Source organism: Ranitomeya variabilis, chromosome 2 (assembly GCF_051348905.1).
Source record: "Ranitomeya variabilis isolate aRanVar5 chromosome 2, aRanVar5.hap1, whole genome shotgun sequence".
Classification (NCBI taxonomy): Eukaryota; Metazoa; Chordata; class Amphibia; order Anura; family Dendrobatidae; genus Ranitomeya; species Ranitomeya variabilis.
In genome coordinates, this window is record NC_135233.1 from 37036203 (window position 1) to 37059107 (window position 22905).

Genomic DNA, 22905 nt, shown 5'->3' on the forward strand with positions numbered 1-22905 from the left:
GGAGTAAGTCATTCATTTGATAAAACGTAGACCTACTGTAATTTTTCCCTATGGATTTCCTTTTGTTTTTTTTAATGATCCACTCTCATAAACTTTTTGTTTCCAGGTACGAAGCAAGGGTAGAAGCTTGTACTGTGCTTGGATGTGCTGTAAGTGAATGGATGACTGATCATACTATGGAGGCTCTCCCAGAATCACAACCTGCTCCCCTAATCAATGTCCAGAAGAACACCCAGGCACCATTACTCTCTTGGAATGGTCCCCAACAACCAAATGGGAAAATCATAAGATATGATGTATATCGCCGGAGACTAAATGACCCCCAAGAAAGGTTGACCATAGACTTGGTCTTCAATGGGTCCTCATTGTCATTTCAGGATGTAGATTTGCAGCCATATACAGAGTATGAGTATCAGGTATGGTGTCCATTGGGAGACTTGGTGGAGGAAACCTTTTGTGATACCAGACATGTCTCTTTGCTTCTCTTAAGTAAGCCTGATCTAAATGGGTGAATGACAACCAGCAGAAGACAATGTCTACCACTCTCTACTCACAAGAAACATATAGAGCACTTGACTTGAGATTGTTTTGGCATTGGCACGCCTCCAAAATACATTAATGACTTCCCATATGTAAGTTGCAGACATGATGTTTTTTATTATCTAACATGCTTTCCACACCATCAAAGGTCAGATACCGGCAAATAATATGGATAATGCCCAATGTGAGACCTCATAAACTCTGTTTTGGATGGTCTCACCATAGAATCTTCTGGTCTCCTCCTCGGCCAATCAGATCCCGAACATGTACCTCTAATCTAAAATTTGACCCCACGCAGAGTAATAAATAAATTATGCAGCAAATTTCTATTCATGTTATTGGATGTTTCTTCGCTCTTTTCACAAATTTGGAACCTTCTCCTATTTCTCCATGAAGCTGAGCATTTTGCAGACAGACATTCGTGAATTGGCCAATTACTAACTGCTAGCGTGAAATATAAAATAGGTCTGTTGAGTAGACACCGGGGAGAGTGCTATGGGGCAGCTATTTATTCACTGTGGATGAATTGATATGATTTTCTTGATTGTGTATTTTTATTTATGAGGCATAATTTATGAGCGGTGAAAAGCAAACTAAGATGAGTGATGAGTGGAAGGAGCAGGCGAGATAAATCACCGGCAGCCGAGGAACTGATGATTTTGATCGAATCTATTGAATCAGCTGTTGCCCTTAGCTATTAAAGATATTGGAAAGACCTTTTAATATCTGCTTATCGCTCTCGTGGGAAAACCATAACTATTTCATTACACACCCATAGAAAGCAGATTATTAAATTACTTGCTTTTAGTCTTCTGTTTTCTCTTACTTATAAGGGTTTTGTAAGGTTTCTGCGCAGCTTTACAGTAATGGGAATGTACAATAATTGGAGATATAATTAATTTCCATTTTTCCTACATTTTAAAGTGAAACACCAAGTTAGATGAATAAATATATATCCAGCAAATACAGCCGGTACATGTGGGGATTCCCTAGCAACCAGGCAACCCCCACATGTACTTATGCTGGCTAGCAGATGTAAATCATTCAGCTTCGACAAGAAAAACTAAATCTCTGAGCACTAAAAAATATGCAGAGGACCCCCGAGCATGCTCGAGAAATCTCAGGTAACGCGCTCATCACTAGTGTTTAGTCCTAGCTGTATACATCTATATGCAGTGAGATCCCCCTATGGACGTTCAGTACTAGCTATATACATCTATATGTAGAGAGATCCCCCTAGTGGCGTCTAACCTTAGTTACATACATCTATATGCAGTGAGCTCTCCACAGTGGAGTTAAATCCTAGCTGTATACATCTATATCCAGTGAGCTCCCCCTAGTGGAGTTAAATCCTAGCTGTATACATCTATATGCAGTGATTTCCCCCTTCTGGGGTTAAATCCTAGCTGTATACATCTATATGCAGTGATTTCCCCCTTCTGGGGTTAAATCCTAGCTGTATACATCTATATGCAGTGATTTCCCCCTTCTGGGGTTAAATCCTAGCTGTATACATCTATATGCAGTGATTTCCCCCTTCTGGGGTTAAATCCTAGCTGTATACAACTATATGCAGTGATTTCTCCCTTCTGGGGTTAAATCCTAGCTGTATACATCTATATGCAGTGAGCTCCCCCTAGTGGAGTTAAATCCTAGCTGTATACATCTATATGCAGTGATTTCCCCCTTCTGGGGTTAAATCCTAGCTGTATACATCTATATGCAGTGATCTCCCCCTAGTGGAGTTAAATCCTAGCTGTATACATCTATATGCAGTGATTTCCCCCTTCTGGGTTTAAATCCTAGCTGTATACATCTATATGCAGTGATTTCCCCCTTCTGGGGTTAAATCCTAGCTGTGTACATCTATATGCAGTGAGCTCCCCCTGGTGGTGATTGCATGTAGTCTAAAGTAACATATATTGGTTTTCAAGTCAGAAAACAAAACTCCTTATACAAATATATTCTGAAATTAAGAGCTTTAGACCTAAAGACAGACTTTAATAAAAGTTTAGTATATTTAGCAGAGCCTCTGAATATAACTGCTCGGCGCTATGATTTGGCTGCATGCCACTGCAGAATAATGATAATTGATGTAGCAGTGCTGGACGGCATTATTGCTTCATGTGTTGCTCCTGTATGTTGCACTTGTAGCAACTATGACATAAAGGTTGAAGCAAAGTAACACAAAAATTAGGAATGAAAACGAAAACCCAATCCCGCGGCTAAAAAATCTACAGAAACACTTAAAGCTTAGTAAGGAATATGGCCCCGAAAATCGCTTAGACAGTCGTTTTGTATTGCCATTTAGATCAATCTTCCTGATTGATCACTGTGTAATTGGCCATTATTGAGCCTAATTTAACCCTATAAACCTTCCCATCCATATCCTCCGTCTATGGCTGGTGACATCCCCACAAAGAACTTACTGATGCAAATCCCGACCCCATCTGACCTTTGGCGATATTCGTGTTTAATTATACAAATGATTTGTGATAAATAAGATTAGACCTTCTCCCATATGTTTATTCACTCCTTGATGAAAACAAAATTTGATTTTCTATGCAGATTTAGTGGAAATATGCTTAATAAGTGCTGAGTTTTATTTAGTCCTCGAATCGCGCGGTTTCTATTGGTGGGTTATTGCCGACAATTCTCAATACTGAATATCTAATAAACCATGTCTGGGGTCTCCAGGTTATCTACAACTGGTAGTTACGGTATAATGATGGTTGTTTCTATAGTGTACCGATGTAGCGGAGGTGAGTTTGTCATGTGCCATATAGATTTCCATAGGACTTAGCGCGCAATGTGCCGTAAGCCTGTGTTCAGAGCAACAAAAAAAAAAAAACTCCCCTTATACAAATCCAAAGTAACCATAAGGCTGTGTTCACACTATGGCAGCCAGAAGAGCATCCGTTAAGGCATTTTTGGGGTGGTCTTTGCAATTATGATGTTTTTCTAATGTATAACAAAGTACAGCAGACTGAATATTTTCATAGACTGCACCCCCCAAAAAAAATTGCATGCAAGAGGTCATCCTTTACCCATAATGTCGCCTACATCAGAGCCTTCCATCAGAGATTTATATTGGCAATTATTCTCTATTTATACCTCTGACAAAAGGCTGTGTGTGCACAGACTGAAAACAATCAGCCAGGCTCAGCTTCTGACTGATAATTGTAGATTGTGCTGAGCAATGTGAGATTTCAGCAGGGAGGAGGGACACTGAGGAGCAATTGTTCACACTAGATAGGAGGAGATTCAGCAGCAGCAGGAAGGCGGTCACTGGGAAGCTGATAATCAGGCAAGGTAGCTGGAGATTCCGCAGCATGGAGGAGGAACACTATGTAACTGGCAATCAAGCTAGGTGGGACCAGATTGAGCAGCAGCATTGAGGAGGACGCTGGAAAGCTGTCAGTCAGGCTAAGTGGTTGGAGATTCTGCAGCATGGAGGAAGAACATTAAGGAACTGCCAAACAAACTAGGTGGTACTAGATTAAGCAGCATGATTTTCAGAGTGAGATATATGTGCTACCATCACAAAATTCCATATGTGTCTTTCATTGTTATAGGTGTGGGCTGTGAATTCTGCAGGAAGAACGTCCAGCTCCTGGTCTCGTTGTAGAACTGGGCCCATTGCACCTGAAGGCTTACCAGCACCCGGTTTTCACAAAGTGTCTTCCACAGTAGCAGTTACAGATATATTTCCTCCGATTAAGCCAAACGGTGTAGTTATCCTTTACAAACTGTTCTACCGGAATCCCAAGGGAGAAGACACTGTGGTGAGCACAGATTATCCGTGAGATATCCTCTATTGTTCAGTCAGTCACCCACATCTGGGTTTTATGGTTCATGTAGAGACTCTGATTTTCTGACCACTTGAAGGTCTTTCTGACCCAAACTCAACAGCCTCATTCACGACATTCCTATGAGGCTGTTGAGTTCAGGTGAGGAGACTTGCGGTCAGTCTGACCATGAGACTTGGACATATGACACCAGCCTAAATTACATTGAAAATCTGTCTCCTGGGGGAGGTCTTGTAAAAGAACATGGTCGGTATACATAATACATAGTGGAGTTGACATTGATGACATATGACCATGATGTCCAGATCGGAAGTTGACCTCACTGATTGATTCGGCAGCGTTAGGGAGTGGCTATCCTCACATTTTAGCCCTGCTCTCCCAGTGATCTGCTAATTTATAGTCCATGGCTAACCACAAAAGCATGGCTGACCATTGACTACATAACCTAATTATTTGGTCTTCTTAGAAGGTCAAACTGAGTCTAAGGTGCATGGCAATTTCCTAGCACTGCTGCTATTTTTGTCTAGTGATCGACTGATATCACAAAGCGCCAATGATCGGAAACTTATCCCATAAGCAAGTGGAATGTTATCAATTCCATATTAGCCTCCTTATGCAACTTAGGGCCATGTGGCATAATAGCGCTATGTCCCGCTGACAGATCACAAATAATGATAGTGAATGGGGTCATGGAGAAATTCGGCAGAGATGGATTTTGAGCACAATCTTACACCATCTCGTGTCCTGCATCCAAAAGAAACCACATAGTCTCTTGGCCTCTTGTTGCTATTTCCATAGGTATCTGAAGGAAAATCCACCCAACAGACCATTCATGGCTTGAAGCCCTTCACCAACTACTCCATCGGGGTTGAAGCCTGCACATGTCTGACGTGTTGCAGTAAAGGTCCGGTAGCCCGGCTGACTACTCTCTCGGCTTCACCTTCCCACCAGCGACCTCCACTCATATCACACAAAACTTCAAGGGCAGTGTCACTGCGGTGGAGTGCGCCGGGGTCACCTAATGGCATTATTCAAAGGTAAGTGCCTAATTTCTGTGACATTTAGAAATATCTTATAATTAATTAACTAAATGTCATATTTCAGTCAAACGCGTGATATATTAAGCGGCCGGCAGGGTGGTTTTAATCATATCATGCTGTTCTTCTTTGGGATGCGTGAAGGAATCTATACATTTTTAAGACAGGGTGAACCAGGAACATTTTTCATAATCTGGAAGGAGGGGGATGGAAAAAAAAAGTTGCATCTTCACGAGTGAATAACCTTGGGATGATACGGGAGAAACTATCTTATGGAATTAAAGGAAGGTTTCATCAGAATGAAGACTTGGATGGATGTGTGATAGGATTATTATAAAACTATTATTGTCCAATCTGTACCTATGGATGGGGAGGAAGTTTTACCAAAACTTTAAGCTTGGACACAAAAACTTTGTCAACCTCTTTGGACTTCATGCACATTGGTCTTGTAAAACCAACCACCGAAGCTGTGTATGGGACCTCTTTGGACATCCAATTTTGTATGGTCTCGTGGGATATTGGAGACATCATGACACATTATAGGTGATTTGCTCATGGCAGCATTACTTCTAGGGGAGACTATTTCTATAATACAGTGAAGTATCTGGGCTTTTTGCACATGGTAAATGGTGGCAGCTGCCCATGGTTGTTTGTCCGTGTCCCGGCATCTGCTCATTTCACCCAACATCCGCCTATAAGTGTAGAGCAATTGTACGTGGCGGGCTCATGTACTGGACCCGTCCATACCAGGCAGGTGGCATCTCTCTAACAGAGCACACATCCGCCAGTAACTGCTGCAACTGGAGCTGGAGCTAATGGCAGCAGTTTAACCCCTTAGATGCTGTGCTGAACAGCGACCATGACATCTAAGTGGTTAGAATGACCGGGGACACTCTCTTTATAACTCTCTTCGGACATGGGTTGTTGTCTGGACAGCTGTGGGGTCCAGTTTTGGATCTTTGTACCAAAGATTTCTATGCTGTACGCTGCAGATTATATGAATATAGTAACACAGAGTCCTTATGACTCCGTAATATGGAACTGTAGGGACTCTAAGTAGCCATAAAGGCTCTTGTATACATAATTCTGCTGTGTGCACAAGGCTCAACAGTCACGCATGGTATATTATAATGGTGCTAATATAAAGTTCGACCTAAAAACTTGTTTACAAAAATAGCAGCACCCTTGCCCAAAGCCTGTTCGGTATTGCAGCTCATCATCAAATGAATGGAGCAGAGCTGTAATAACAGACCAAGCCATGGACTAGAGTAACACTATCTTGGAAGCAAACCTTACCTATCTCATCCTAGACAACCCCTTTAATACAAGGAATGTGATATCCTTGGACCAAGGTGCTAGGGTAATAAGCACAGTGTCACCAAGAATTGACATTTTCCTGAACGTCAGTTTTCATTATCAAACCAGTTACTACTGACTGACTCGGTGGTGATCACCGATTGTCCAAACTTCTTGGGAGGGGTTACTGGTAAAGAACAAGGTGTTCTTAGATCACTTACTTCACTTTTAGTTAATTTTTTTGTCTCAACGTTTCCATTCAGGGACAAATGGATGAAAATCCTGTATGGAGGAAACATTATCGCTTAGTTCGGACCTCACACCCAGGATGTTACTAGAAATGTTCTAAATTGAGTTGGTGTCAATTAATTCACAAGACCCAATCCGTTGGTCACACCCGTAATCTGTGGCCACTGGACGTGAGACCTGAGAACCACCTTCCATCTTCCAGCATCCGCGGCTGTTCTCTTGATTAGTCAGCCTGGCGTGACATCATCGGTGCAATATGATGCATATGTCACATCGCAGGAGGATGGCTAATCTAAAGAAGGTCTGTGAATGTCGGAACAAGGGAAGCGTTTCACAAGGCTCTCACATAGCAGCCACAGATTAATGACGTGGCCAATGGACCGGGTCCTGCGAATCGATTCACTCTAACTCCTAACATTATTTTTTTTAATATTTTTTTTTTGTAGGTATGAAGTCCACATGCAGATGGCCTGTTCTCCATCGGCCCAGACTTTTGGAGAACTTTGTAGTGAAGGAAACTTACAGATTAAGTATTCTGGAAACGATGAATCTTGCGAAGTTACTGACTTGCAACCGTTCACTACCTACAACCTCAGGGTGACGTCCTACAACTCCGAAGGAAGTGCCAACTCAGATTGGGTCCAATGCACAACCCTAAAAGAAAGTATGTCCTGAGTCTAAAAATGTGAGGAGGCTGATGAGTGATTGATGGTTAATACAGAGCTAGACGTCATGCACTGTATGAATATAGATATGTGATATATATATATTTGAACTCCTCTTCCGGTCATTTTGGCCTCCGATTCATCAGAGAGATGTGTCTTTTGGCCTCCGTCAGCTTAGTATACACTGGTTTGGCTTTTCTGGCTGTGTGAAATAGCACAGCCATTCTGATGTTTCATGCAAAACAAATGTACCGTATACTGTGCAGTGTATGCATTTTAACATGTGGCCCATGGATAATGTGTGCCACAGTGGTATATGTCAGAGACAATCACCCAAGGTATACGACAAGGGATGTAATGTATATATTTAATGAAGCACAGTGTATATACAGTAGACCTTAATGCTAAGTTCACATTTTGCAAATTTCAAAGCAAAGACCAACAAATCCTCATATATTGCTTACAGTTTTTGATACAGATTGTAGTGTAAACCTCATCCTGCAAATTGGGAAAAGTTTGGGCAGAATTGACATGCCATTTAATAGACTATCTGCAGTATGTCCTCAATTTTTAACTAATATTTCACCGTAAACTACTGCAGATTTTAAGTGCAAAATTCATACAAAAGTAATTCCCACAGCATGACTTCACCCGGGCCGGAACTGTAAGAAGTTTCAGGACAATTCCTAGGAGAACAGGGAGCGTTAAAGGGGTTATTCGAGAAAGTGTTCCCCAAAGACAAGTCCACCTGGATCAAGTGCATGCTGCTCCTGCACGAAGTGGAGATGTCACCGATCTATTAGCCGCTGGACGGCTGTAGCCTGTGATTGGCTGCAGCAGTCAGGTGACTGGCATTATCAGAAAAATATCCAATGAAACACTGCTCATGCCACTGGATGGCTGCAGCCAATCACAGGCTGCAGCAGCCCCTGTGGCTAATGGAATATTGATGTCTTCACTTAGCGCATTGGCACAGACCATGGAGCCTCCTGCGCTGGATCCAGGTGAGTGCCGGTAGGTGAGTATCAGTTTATTTTTTACCGATCTGAGCCCCTAGGAAATACTTAATTTTACCCAAACTATTTGACATCGCCAATGATCGCCAGTGTATGTGAGTCGCCCCACCTGGGCCATGGGGTACTCGGTACCAGGTCCTGAGTTCACAGGGGGATGTCACAGTGGCGACCTGGTCCGTGGCCCTGGGCGCCCATGTAAAAGGGGAAAGGTCTTTAAAGGTAATAAAGTTTATGTTCGTGACGCCACCTGTGGTATTCAGTCAGTGGGGACCGACGCTGCTTTAAGGGGTCCTCTGGGGTGATGTTATGGCAGCTAGATGGTATAACTTCCCACAGGTGAAGTATATCCCCAGGGCTCCCGGTGTGTGGATGGAAGATGGTGAATGGCACAGTAAAGAACGAGGACACAGGTTTGCAGTCTCTTTACATTGTTTACTGAAGTCTTCAGGCAGCCACAGTCCAGGGCACCAGATCACAGGGCAGGCAAGGTCCGGCCGGCTTGGAGGCAAGATAGGAGTCCCCTTATCCAGGTGGAGATCAAAGCCTTCCTCTAGCGCCGTGGTGTTGTAGTCCCTTACTGCCTAAGGCTTCAGATAAGGTCCTCACAGATGTTCTCTCTCTGTCCCCCGTATAGGATAGGACATAACCCGTATGACTGGTGACTTGAGTCTGTTTATAGGGACTCTAGCATGCCCCGGGCTCTAAAGGTGTCACCGTGACTCCTGGGTATTAAGGCGGACAGGTAACATGAAGTTCAGCTGTCCTGCTGGTCTCTGATGTAAGTCATAGAGTTCCTTACGACCTCGGTGTTCCGGCTACCGTTCTCTGCGCCTCAGAAGGAGGCAGCCTGCTCGTGGCTGGTCTCCCCCTGGTATCCTCTCCTGTGCTTTGCTCTCCTGCATGCTCTCTGCAATCAATTTGGCTTTCTGTATATCTCTTACCAGGAAATGCTGCACTGTGGCTACACAGCTCCGTAAACCCTCTTCTGACTCAGATTGATCCAGTCTGTTTCCTGGCAAGAACCGTTCGAACGATGTTCTTTCCTTCTCAGTTTCCTCTTTCTGCCAGGAGCTGCAGACCCCCATGTTTGTTCAGCTATTCTCCTATCGTACCAGCTCCGCCTCAGCTGATGTTCCACAACAAGCTCCCTTCTGGCAATCTCTCTCTAGCACATCTTTCTGCTTCCTTCCCCTTTGTCTCTCTGACAGGAACTGACTAACTTTCCCTCCCAAACTACCATATATGGGGAGTCACCTAGTAAATAGGATCAAAAGCTCCTCCTGGTGGCCTGGAGTGTGAATGTGTTGCATGCTTGTGTTTACCTGGCGACAATTATCCCTTCTTGCCTCCAAACGTAACATCACTCTCCCTGTGAGGAAAGCGATGCTACTGTGACGACCAGGACCCTGGGGCGCCACATATGCATTTGACTGTATGTTTTCCCCATAGTGGCCACTAAATGAGAATTGTAGCATTACACTGCGGTTATTCAAATTAATGAGCATGCATGTAGTGTACAGAAATGCGAGGTCCTCCAGGGCGGGAGCCATACTTATGGAGTTATTCTTTCTTTTGGACATAGAGGATTGTCCTAAGCAGAGCGTCCCCCATCCCCAATGATGTCCATGTGTCCTAATTAAACATATGGATGAGGGGTTTTCTTCTTAAAACAACCCTTTAATTACACAGTTCTGTATTTATCTGATTATTAACTCTTTCCTATTATTGATCAGACAACTCCAGACATTTTTCTATGTTTTCTTTGTGTGTTGCAATCAGAGAGATAAATAGCCATGTCCTTGGCATGAGCACAAAGTTACTTTCGTGAGATCTGGTATGAATGAAGCACTCGCTGATAATGAAGCTATTGATTAATTGCTTGCTGAAATGAATTATTATTCACAAATTGCTTTTTTAGATGCTTTTTTTTTTCCTTTGGTAACAATCGGGAGGAGAGATAATGGCTGAAAGAAAAGCGATATAAATGAGTGGGTGACACAGCTGCATAATTGACTTATTTAGAAGCCCACTTTAAAGAAACATCTAATCAATTTGCACCGTCCTCTGGGCGCTGTAGTTATAAATACTGAACCTGCCTGGCATCATTTATCTGAGGGAATGGTCCGACCATACTAATTACCCCACATACTGTATGTATATAAATGAGATAGATAGATAACAGATGGATAGATAATAGATAGATAGATAACAGATAGATAGATAGATAGATAGATAGATATTAGATAATAGACAGATAATAGATAGATGATAGATAGATAAATAGATAGATAATAGATAGATAGATAACAGATGGATAGATAATAGATAGATAATAGATGGATAGATAGATAATTAATAGATGATGGATAGAGAGATATAGATAATAGATAGATAGATAATAGATAGATAGATAGATAATAGATAGATAGATAAATAGATAGATAATAGATAGATAGATAGATAGATAGATAACAGATGGATAGATAATAGATAGATAATAGATGGATAGATAGATAATTAATAGATGATGGATAGAAAGATATAGATAATAGATAGATAATAGATAGATAGGCAGACTACATGAATAAAAGTATTGGGCCCCTCCATATTCCACTATAGGAGCTTTTCTCACCTCCCATCCTACATCCATAGACATTAATATAAAGTCGGCCTCTCTGTAGATATAACGGATCCCCCCTGTGCTGGAAAGATTTTCTACAAGATATTGGAGGCATCTGTAGGAATTTTTACCCCTTCATCCGAAAGAGCATTTGTGAGGTCAGACCCTGATGTTGGGCCCACAATCTCTCGTCTAGTTCATCACAAAGGTGTTGATGGGGTTGAGGTCCGGGTTCTGGGCGGCCGCTCATGTTCTCCCCTCTATGTCTGTATGAACCTTGTGCACTGGGCACAGTCATGGGGAACAAAAAGGGTCTTATCCAATCTGCCCCCACAAAGCTCAAAGCTACAATTGTCTACAATGTCTTGTATGGTGGAGAATAAAGATGTCTCTTCACTGAAACTAAGGATCTGAGGCCGACCCCTGATAACAGGCAGATAGTATTATCCTCCATCATCTGTACCACGTGCACAATGCAGTCAGGGGGCAACGTCCTCCTGGAATCCCCAAACTCAGACTCCTGCATCAGATACAGAGGTGTGATCGGTCACTGCACAGAACATGTCTCCTCCAGAGTCCAGTGTTGTCTCCTTTACATCACTCCATGCGACGCTCGGCATTGTGCTTGGTGATGTATGGCTGTATTCAGCTGCTCGGCCATGAAGCTCCCGGTGGGGTCGCAGTGTTTGTGCTGATGTTATACCAGAGGAGATCTGAACTCTGCAGTTATGGAGTCAGCAGAGCGGTGGTGACTTTTCTGCCCTCTGCTCCTCAGCACTTAGGGACCCCGCTCTGTAATGCTATGGGGTCTCCACTCCATGGCTGAGTTGCTGCAGTTCCTTCCACTTTTCAATAATATCACTCACCGGGGATGAAGAAATGTCATGAACAGACTTGTTACCTCGGTGCTTCTATTACAGGACTGCGCTGGTATTAGTGAGCTCTTTACTACCAGCAGTTCTGTCATAGGGTAGTAAAGGCAGACAACATGACGAGAGGCCGGATGTTAAACAACAGGGTAAGGGGCCGGATGCTATACACTGGGGGCAAGGGGCCGGATGTTATACTAAAGGACAAGGGGGCGGATGTTATACACTGGGGGGCAAGGGGCTGGATGTTATACAACAGGGCAAGGGGCCGGATGTTATACTAAAGGACAAGGGGCCGGATGTTATACACTGGGGGCAAGGGGCCGGATGTTATACTAAAGGGCAAGGGGCCGGATGTTATACACTGGGGGCAAGGGGCCGGATGATATACTAAAGGACAAGGGGCCAGATGATATACACTGGGGGCAAGGGGCCGGATGTTATACAACAGGGCAAGGGGCTGGATGTTATACACTGGGGGCAAGGGGCCGGATGTTATACAACAGGGCAAGGGGCCAGATGTTATACACTGGAGGCAAGGGGCCGGATGTTATACTAAAGGGCAAGGGGCCGGATGTTATACACTGGAGGCAAGGGGCCGGGTGTTATACTAAAGGGCAAGGGGCTGGATGTTATACACTGGGGGGCAAGGGGCTGGATGTTATACAACAGGGCAAGGGGCCGGATGTTATACACTGGGGGCAAGGGGCCAGATGTTATACACAGGGGGCAAGGGGCCAGATGTTATACAACAGGGCAAGGGGCCGGATGTTATACACTGGGGGGCAAGGGGCTGGATGTTATACAACAGGGCAAGGGGCTGGATGTTATACACTGGGGGCAAAGGGCCGGATGTTATACACTGGGGGGCAAGGGGCTGGATGTTATACAACAGGGCAAGGGGCTGGATGTTATACACTGGGGGCAAAGGGCCAGATGTTATACAACAGGGCAAGGGGCCAGATGTTATACACTGGGGGGCAAGGGGCTGGATGTTATACAACAGGGCAAGGGGCCAGATGTTATACAACAGGGCAAGGGGCCGGATGTTATACTAAAGGACAAGGGGCCGGATGTTATACACTGGGGGCAAGGGGCCAGATGTTATACACTGGGGGCAAGGGGCTGGATGTTATACAACAGGGCAAGGGGCCGGATGTTATACCCTGGGGGCAAGGGGCCAGATGTTATACAACAGGGCAAGGGGCCGGATGTTATACACTGGGGGCAAGGGGTCGGATGTTATACAACAGGGCAAGGGGCCAGATGTTATACACTGGGGGGCAAGGGGCTGGATGTTATACAACAGGGCAAGGGGCCGGATGTTATACACTGGGGGCAAGGGGCCGGATGTTATACAACAGGGCAAGGGGCCGGATGTTATACACTGGGGAGCAAGGGGCCGGATGTTATACAACAGGGCAAGGGGCCGGATGTTATACACTGGGTGCAAGGGGCCGGATGTTATACAACAGGGCAAGGGGCCGGATGTTATACACTGGGGGGCAAGGGGCTGGATGTTATACAACAGGGCAAGGGGCCGGATGTTATACACTGGGTGCAAGGGGCCGGATGTTATACACTGGGGCAAGGGGCTGGATGTTATACACTGGGAGGGCGAGGGCACTGAATTAAGAACTAGAGGTCAATGCCTAAGATGTTGTAAGGAGATGGACATATTGCCCTGTTCCTACTTGAAGACATCAGTGCTGTGTACAAGTGTAAAGTGTATAACGTCATGCGTTATAGTGAGGGTGATGTGTAGTGTGGATTGTGATGTGGTGTATTGTAATTTTTTACACTGTACTGTTAGCAAGCCGAATTCTGCCCAGCAACAGACAGAGAGTAGGGTAAGACACAGTAAAAAGGAATCTGTCAGCTGGTTTTGCTATGTAATCTGAAGACAGCAGGAGATAGAGGCTGAAACACAGAATTCAGGGATGTGTCACTTGTCAAAGTGCTTGCTGTTGTTTGCTAACTCTAAAGGATTTATCACTAAGGCCGGGTTCACATTTGCGTTCGGGGGTTTTGTGGAGGGCTGCGTATGTCTTGCGTTAAGCCTGCCTACTTTCGCATACTTCTGCATGTGTCCTGCGTACCTATCTTTAACATTGGGTACGCAGGACATGAGGATGTATGCGGATGCGTCGTTTTGATGTGCCCGCTGTCCACACAAAATGCAACTTGTTGCGTTCCCGTGCTGTCGGCAGGCACGTCAAAACAATGCATCCGCATACATCCGCATGTCCTGCGCACCCAATGTTAAAGATAGGTGCGCAGGACGCATGCAGAAGTAAGCGGAGCTTAACAGAGGACGTACGCAGCCCTGCGCAAAGCCCCAGAATGATAATGTAAACTTAGCCTAAGAAATTAACATTGCCGTATTAGTCCGGCAAGTAAGCACCTCAATGTCTATGGACTTTGTACACAGAGAGCCTGGTGTGGGCGGGGCTAGCTTTCTCAGCTCTGCTTCTTTCTTTTAATGTAAAAGCTCTGATTGTGTCAGAATGGCTGCACCCAGTGAACTAAGTAATACATTGTTGAATTCAGCTTCTCTTTCCCTACATCAGGCTGCTCTCATATGAAGCAGCGAAAACCTGCTGACAGATTCCCTTTAAGAGTTGGGACAAGCCCAGAGAGGAATGGATTATGTAGGAGGATCAGAGAGGACATCCTGCTATGGACTCATTATAAAGACCAGAGAAAAACACACGGAGTATACGTCCCATTTCAAAGATAAAAATATATGTTTTTATTTATAGAAAAATCACAGACAATAAATAATCACAATTCTTAGAGACAATGAGGAGACCTAAGGAAACACTGAATAGTTACAGCAGTGAAAAACCCCAATGACACCCTGACAGTATTTCTCCCTAAAGTGCTATTAGTGCAAAGTTTCAAGGTACAAGAGCATCTTACACCAAAATAACTACAACTGGCCCACAATAGGGTGCCCTTTGCCCAGTCAGCATGTGTTATATTAAAACGTGGTTCAGATAGCTCTTTGTTGTGAATTCCGTTCTCGAACTCCCTCCTGTGGTCATGAATGGTACTTCGGCGAGTTCTGTCCGTGGACTCCCTCTGGTGGCTGTGAGTGGAACTGCTGGTTCTGAGGTTGCTTCATCAGCTGCCCTCGTTTGCGGCTCGGCTGGCTTCTCTATTTAACTCCACTCAGATCGTTACTTCATGCCAGCTGTCAATGTATCAGTACTGGTTCAGATCTCTCTCGGATCTTTCTGATGACCTGTCTACTCCAGCAGAAGCTAAGTCCATGCTAGTTCATTTGTTGTTCATTGTGTACTGAGTATATTTATTAGTACTTGCTAAGTTCTAGTCCAGCTTGCTAACATGATATTGCCTTGCTAGCTGGAAGCTCTGGGGTGCAGAGTGGCACCTCCGCACCGTGAGTCGGTGCAGGGGTCTTTTTGCACACTCTGCGTGGCTTTTTGTAGTTTTTTTTGTGCTGACCACATAGATCCCTTTCCTATCCTCAGTCTATTTAGTAAGTCTGGCCTCCTTTGCTGAAACCTGTTTCATTCCTGTGTTTGTGACTTTCCTCTTAACTCACAGTCAATATTTGTGGGGAGCTGCCTTTTCCTTTGGGGAATTTCTCTGAGGCAAGGTAAGGCTTTATTTTCTATCTTTAGGGGTAGTTAGCTCTTAGGCTGTGAAGAGGCGTCTAGGGAGAGTTAGGTACGCTCCACGGCTATTTCTAGTGTGTGTGATAGGATTAGAGGTTGCGGTCAGCAGAGATCCCACTCCCCAGAGCTTGTCCTGTCTTCTAGTTTAACCATCAGGTCATTCCAGGTGCTCCTAACCACCAGGTCATAACAGCTCTTACCCATGGGTCAGGTGTCAGGGGGGGTCACCGCCGCAGCTGCGGCGGTGACCCCCTGACACCTGACCCATGGGTAAGAGCTATCTGAACCACGTTATAATATAACACATGCTGACTTGGCAAAGGGCACCCTATTGTGGGCCAGTTGTAGTTATTTTGGTGTAAGATGCTCTTGTACCTTGGAAACTTTGCACTAATAGCACTTTAGGGAGAAATACTGTCAGGGTGTCATTGGGGTTTTTCACTGCTGTAACTATTCAGTGTTTCCCTAGGTCTCCTCATTGTCTCTAAGAATTGTGATTATTTATTGTCTGTGATTTTTCTATAAATAAAAACGTATATTTTTATCTTTGAAATGGGACGTATACTCCGTGTGTTTTTCTCTGGTCTTTATAATGTGTTTTTGGAGTGTCCCTGATTAATATTACTGATCTCTTATGTGATAATTTTTCTACACGATACGACGACGAGTATGTGTGAGAGATCAAAAATATTGTGGTCCATTGTGGGATGTCTTTATTATATTATTTACTGCTAGGGACTCAGTCTGAGTGCTCAGCAAGGCCACATGCAGTGGGTGTTCTGTGGCAGGAGAGAAACGAGATGGGGACAGAGACATTGTGGTCCTGAGGAACAGACCGAGACAGAGAGAGAGTTACAGAGATGCAGAGGGAAGGACAGTGGCAGCTCAGAGGACTGACCAGAAAGCAGAGTGACCAAGTAGGAAGGGTCTGGAGAAGGTACGCCTAGCAGCAAGGTCACAAGTAGCTTACAGCTCTTAAAAGTAGAAGGCCAGGATGGGATAGTTAGTGAGTTACCTAAGCATCAGAGAGCTTGAAGCTGAGTCTGGCCATATTGGCAAACCCTCTCCTCTATGAGGAGATTGAGATGTGGATCCACAAGAAGATGAAATTATTTTCACGGAACGTACTGTGGTGTGACGCTGGGTGGTGGTGAAGGAAATGAGTCCAATGGAGGCAGGAAGTAACGAGACTGTGTAATTACAATTCTCTGTATTAATGAAAAAATGTGCGATACGTTGTGTACCCGCTATCTTGTGTACATAGTTTCCACACAATGGCTGTTTAGTAAACCTTTATTTGTTAAGTACTGGTTGTCTCCTTTCATAAACTGGTTAACATCTGGTCCTGGCAAACCAGCATCATCGGTTGCATGCGGCCTGCATTGGAGTAATGCCCAGAGGACACAAGTCCACACTCCCAGCCAGGACCTCCATCTTCACGTAACATGCCGGGGGGGAACAGATGAGTACCTCGCCCATGGCTACCGCCCCACGCCACGTTGTAATAGGTGTCCCATTACATGTGTCCATATGTTGTAGGTAGAAGTAGAGCAACAACCCCTATTCCAGAAGAACAAAAGGATCGTTGTGAGAGAAGCCCCGTCTACTCCATAAAGGGTAATCTCTTCATATTGTGTTCAGAAGATACGGCTGGAGAACACCGAGACAACTCACTGTGTCAGGTCACTGGCTCTGAGGGAAGTCCCAGTGTCAGCATTTATTTATACCAAACAGTTTAGACCTTGGGCATGTGTATAAAGTGATACGTATGCAATATTAAATTCCAGTAAATAAGCAAGAATCATTGTTTCTCAGAAGGTCAAAAAGTCACGGTCTCTTGGACTATTGTCAACACATCTGGCAGAACATCTGTGGTGTGAATCTATGCAAAACATATTTTATCAAGCAATACAGATTAGCAGATTAATAACAGTGAAGTTTAACATGCCCAATCCTTCATATATGTGAAGAGTCAGGAAGATCCCTTATACTCCACGTAAGTCATCGAAATCGAGAGATTTGTCAGACTTTGCTCTAACGTGTATGAGTTTAGTCTTAGGTGTTGATCTATTGGCATTTTCCTTATCACACTTATGGTAGGTCTCACATTTTTAATTTTTTTCTAGAACCAGTATACAGAACAGTGATGTATGTATCCAGTAATGTAACCACCATATTCCTGGACTGGAGACAAAGCTTCCAACTTAACGGGCAGATCAAAGAGTTTGTACTAACGGAAAGAGGGCAACGTCTCTACAGCGGCCTGGACTCCAGTGTCCACATTCAGAAGACCACAGATAGGAGTAAGTGTCTGGTAATACTATGACTCTGCACATTTATAAAATGGATTTAAGATTATTTACGTCAACCATGTCCAGTGAAGCATTCATGAAAAAGGCACAACGCACCATAGGCCGGTGACAGGAGGGACTAAACATCTCCCTATCTCACAGTCATAGCTGGTATCTGCAGTCATTATAAGGTGGACTGTATACAGATTTATACATCTCCCATTGAGTTTTTCAAGAAGAAATAAAATTATGCCCCCAAATTTGCCTGTCCTGTGTTTGCTAAGGTGTCTCCATTGCGCATGTGCCATGAATGTGCCGCATTCTGTTGGGACTTATGATACATCTGAGATTAGAAGATCGCTGCCCTTAGCTGAGCACAGGTCCTCTTTAAATCTACACGGCCATTCATGAGTTAACAGGTTTCTTGTTGCATGGAAAAGGTTTAGATTCCTTGTGGTCTATTGACTGTGCTGCTTGCTGGAACCACACCCTCCCATTATATAAACCTGTGCCTGGCTCCCTCCATGTCAGCAATAGAATCTTCATTCTGTTCCTGGCTTCGTTGGAGGAGGTGTTCTGGAGAGTCAATCTAGTTGTTTTGAAATTGTTACATGCGGTTTGTTGTGAATAATTCTACCTTTCCCTTCTGGCATTCTTTTGTGCTGCTTTTCTGCCTCTTTACTGTGCACCTATTCTCAGTTTGTTTTTTATCCTGTGTGTCTGCCGTTTGATTGTACCTCGGTTTCCCCATGTCTGTTCAGCCGGTGTTACCCTGTACTCTTGCCCCTTTCCTCCCTGGGGGAAGGGTGAGAGCTGCATACGATTTCATAGGAGCCCAGAGAGGTACGTGACCCGGGCATCTCCACCTTCAGGGGTAACCCTGGCATTAGAGATAGGGCCTCGCTAGACAACATGGAATAGGAAACCGGGTGCAAGTCTGTACCATCTATAGTAGAGGAGAATGGGCAGCACCCAAACCGCAAAAGGTGCCAGAAATGTCCTAAGGGCCATTGACAAATTTTATTCACGTTTTTTTCCACTTACGGTATATTTTTTGTTCTGCAGCTTTTTATTTCCAGGTGAAGTGTACAACTGACATGGGGAGTGTGAGCACACCACTTATGAAATACAGCCCCTCCACTGGACTAGGTACTGTTGTCTTCTTCATATTATTCACTAATTATCTTGTGTAAGGTTTGTTTGTATACGTCGCCCTTTTTTCCTTGATGCCAGGTCTTTGCGACCTAAAATACTATAGTAGTTAAATGCTGCTTCCAAATTTTATCCACCTGTTTTAGTAAAAATTTGTATTTCCCGTCTTTTCTCATAACTCTGCATTGTGTTGTTCTTCTGGTATGCCTCTTGAAAATGTTTGAATATACTGACAACTGTCTGTACCCACATCCGCTGAGAATATACAGACTTCGAAAGGAGTTGTATTACTAAGGAGCTGAACTTGCTCAACACCGTCTTAGCCAGCTGGAAAGTGCTTTTGTAATGCCGAGAATAAAGACCGCTCAGATCATGGACAATTAATGCTTTAGATGCTGTGGTCAACAGTGACCAAGGTATCTTAAGTGGTTTGACAGAGGGAAGAGAAAAATAAACATATTTGTGTAAAAAAAAAGTGATATATTTTATCAAATAAATTGACAAAGAATTCTAGACTTTAAAATTACATAGAGCATACCCCAAAGATTAGAGTAAGTATGTATAATTACTGAGGGCCCAACTGGTGAGACCCCACAGCTCCCGAGAATGGGGGTTCCAAAGTCTCAAGGTGAATGGAGTCGTAGCGAGAAAGTGCAACAATGGATGAAGTGGTGGTCATACATGTTTCGGGGATTTTGGATCCTTTGTTCTTCAGATCGGTGGTTTCTCAGCAGCCAGACCCTCTCTAATCCTAAATGTATCATCAAAATATGGACCAATGGTTTATTATTACTACTCACATTTATTACTACTCTACATTTTTGTTTACATTTTTTTAAAACAAGGTAGGGGGTTAAAAGCTAAAAGAGTGTTAAGAAAGAAACTCCATTCCATATAAATAAAATTTACACTGGGATCCAGTAAAAAAAAAAAAGCAAAATACATATTGGAAAACTAATAGTGGCATCCGGTAAAGCTGAAAACGTGCTGGTCTCAAAGGGTTAACAGATCCAAACTTGGACTGATATGAAATCCGCCTTTGGTCGGCTGTGTGAGCCCAGTTGCATTATTTTTTATGGCTTCATTCATTGTTTTATGTGGGGCTATCAGTAAGTGCAGTGCTGTGCAGTAGACGCCAGTGTTTATTCTAGTAAATGAAGATGCCAAATAAAGGTTAAAATTACTCACCCAGAGGATGCGGGCGAGCGTGTGTAAGTCAGCGCCTGACACTTTCTATTTGTGGGCATGTAGGGGGAGTGTGACATATCCCTCTGTACTAAGTGTAAAGATTGAGCTGTACTCATTTCATGACTCATGAATCAGTCTATTCCAGCCGGAATAATGAGAAGAGCCCACAGCAAAGGAAGGAAGAAGACCGCATTGCATTCAGAATGGGCTACAATAATCTGGAGCGGCGAAACGTTAGTGCAGTCACATCTGGGCCCTGGAGCTTAGGGGGGATCCAAAAAGTCTCCAAAATATTATCAAAGACTCTGTTGGTAATTTTGCATTGGGACCTCTGTGAGCTTCAAGTTACGTGATTGATGCCAAACGGGGGATTACGATACATTTGGATACAAATCATAAAATTCCAAAATTAGTAAAAGCTATTGCTTCTCATGATTGGTAGGCGGTGTACCCAGAAGAGATGAAGTCCCTTAAAAAAAATCCAAAAGGGCCCCTTTTAGGGTGTCGCTTTGACACTGAGGATAGCAGGGCCAGGGGCTTCTTTTCTCAACCATTTCCATGACCCTTGGGACTTTTGGAGTGACTGCAACAGCTGTGGACTTATCCTGCTGGCGCTGTGTGAATTGTACGGTACGACCTCTCAGTTGTATTTGATAGTATTTTTTTGTAGTATGCTACAAGTTGTGATGATAGAGATTATGGCTGTTTCATGTCTCCTACAATGAAAGCTGAAATCTGCAACAAGGACAAATCCTGACCCAGGAAATTGCTTTGAGAGAAGTAATACCATCTGGAAGCCAAAAGAGTGGGCCTCTTCTCTCCGAGTGCCCTGCCACCTCCACATGGTCTCCTTCCATTGTATGTAGGTCTTTGAGGACTACACAGTTGAAGGCTTGTTTGTCGGTGCTCATGAGTGTTGTCACTTCCCTCCATACAGAGACAGTGCTCACCTCTCCGAAGAGCAACACACCATATACCGCAATTGCACGCTTGACAAGTTTTACTGATGTCTTTGTCAGGGTTTTCCATAACCACAACCCCATTTCCCATCCTCTGTACAACTGGACTGTGGTGTCTATATAGGGGAAATCGGGAGATCTTCCAACTCTTCTACATCCGAGACATCGACCCTTTTTCCAGAAGGCTCCCAGAAATTCCACGAGTGTTGGCAAGTATAAATAAATAAAGAACACAATCCAGAAGTTGACCTAACAGGATCTGTGACCAGAGCTTGTAGCTAAAGATCAGGGCAGCTTTCAGATGGAAAGCATATTACTAAGTGCACAACTTACCAATTTAAGGTCATGTACCTAAAAAAAAAATTGTAGCTAAACAACTTTGGTGCTTAAATTGGGTGGGTTTTATGCCCCTTGTATATTCATCAGGAACACATACCAGTTATGGTTTACCTTGCTGTTGACATGTCCATTTATTTTGTGGGCCGAGTGGTCTGTCAAAAACTCGACTTGTCCGTCATGGATCAAAATCACCCCTACAAGCCTACGGACAGCGAACGCTGTGCAATCTGTATGCTGTATGGTTTTGACATTATAGTGGGCAGAAGTTTATCTATTTTTTCTTTGTTTTAGCAAATGGCAAAATCACCGATGATAAAAATGAACACAATGACCAAACAATGATGGAAATTGGTCCATGACGTCTGGATCTACGGGTTGTATCTGTAGCTTTTTTATATACAAGATAGTCGTTTCTGAAACAAAGCAGCGACAGAAGTAGCATTATCCAGGTTACAGACCGGAGCTTGGTATATCGGATGAGATGTGAGCAGGGGTATAATGACCTATTAGTAAGACGATGTATGGAGATGCAAAGTGCAACGAACCAGAACCAAAGAAAATAAATATGTGCGGATTAATAAGAGACAAATAACAGGAGCTGAGGCCAAATGGGAGACCGGCCGCAATGCAGAATAATGGGGGACTGCTCATGCGGAACATTTCATAAGTAGTTTAGAAGGGAGAAGGGGTTGTGGGGCCAGGCAAGAGGTAAAGCACAATCTCCAGGGCAGGACAAGGGCAGACATTACTGTGCTAGGAGGCAGGTGATACTATTGCTATATTACAGGAGATAATTGCCAGTGCTTCTAATGATGCAATAAGCAGGAATGGTAAGACTTGGATAAAAGGGGTATGGTGGTTTTATGGATTGTAATAAAAAAAGAATTGTGGACTTGTAGAAATTGTAAAGGGTCTTTTTGCATAAAAAATTTAGTATGGTGCTGACATCTATAGGGCTGCCAGCCACAATTACATGCATTCATACCCTATAGGTGCCCCATTAGAGGATTTTGCAGCCTGTGGTACTGCCCGATACGGATTTGGCTTCGTTAGCCTTGCCAGGTTTTCTAACAAGAGTACCAGCCAGATTTAAAAGGGACATCCAGGGGGATAAAAATTATTCATAAAGGGACTCAAGAATGGTAAAGGGAAAATTAAAGAAACAAGTTCTACCTCCTGTCAATATCCCTCCCACAGTTCCCATTCTGACACTTACCTGGTTCCCCACTGG

General features: G+C 43.9%; 1 protein-coding gene across 1 annotated transcript in view; it reads left to right on the top strand.

The window, feature by feature from the left end:
* USH2A (usherin) overlaps window positions 1–22905 on the top strand; it is a 930843-nt gene that overhangs the window by 900592 nt on the left and 7346 nt on the right. The window contains exons 64-69 of the mRNA XM_077281431.1: window positions 107–416; window positions 4116–4325; window positions 5148–5386; window positions 7378–7595; window positions 17872–18048; window positions 19102–19185. Coding sequence (XP_077137546.1) covers window positions 107–416; window positions 4116–4325; window positions 5148–5386; window positions 7378–7595; window positions 17872–18048; window positions 19102–19185 — 1238 coding nt within the window. The remainder of the gene's footprint in view (window positions 1–106; window positions 417–4115; window positions 4326–5147; window positions 5387–7377; window positions 7596–17871; window positions 18049–19101; window positions 19186–22905) is intronic.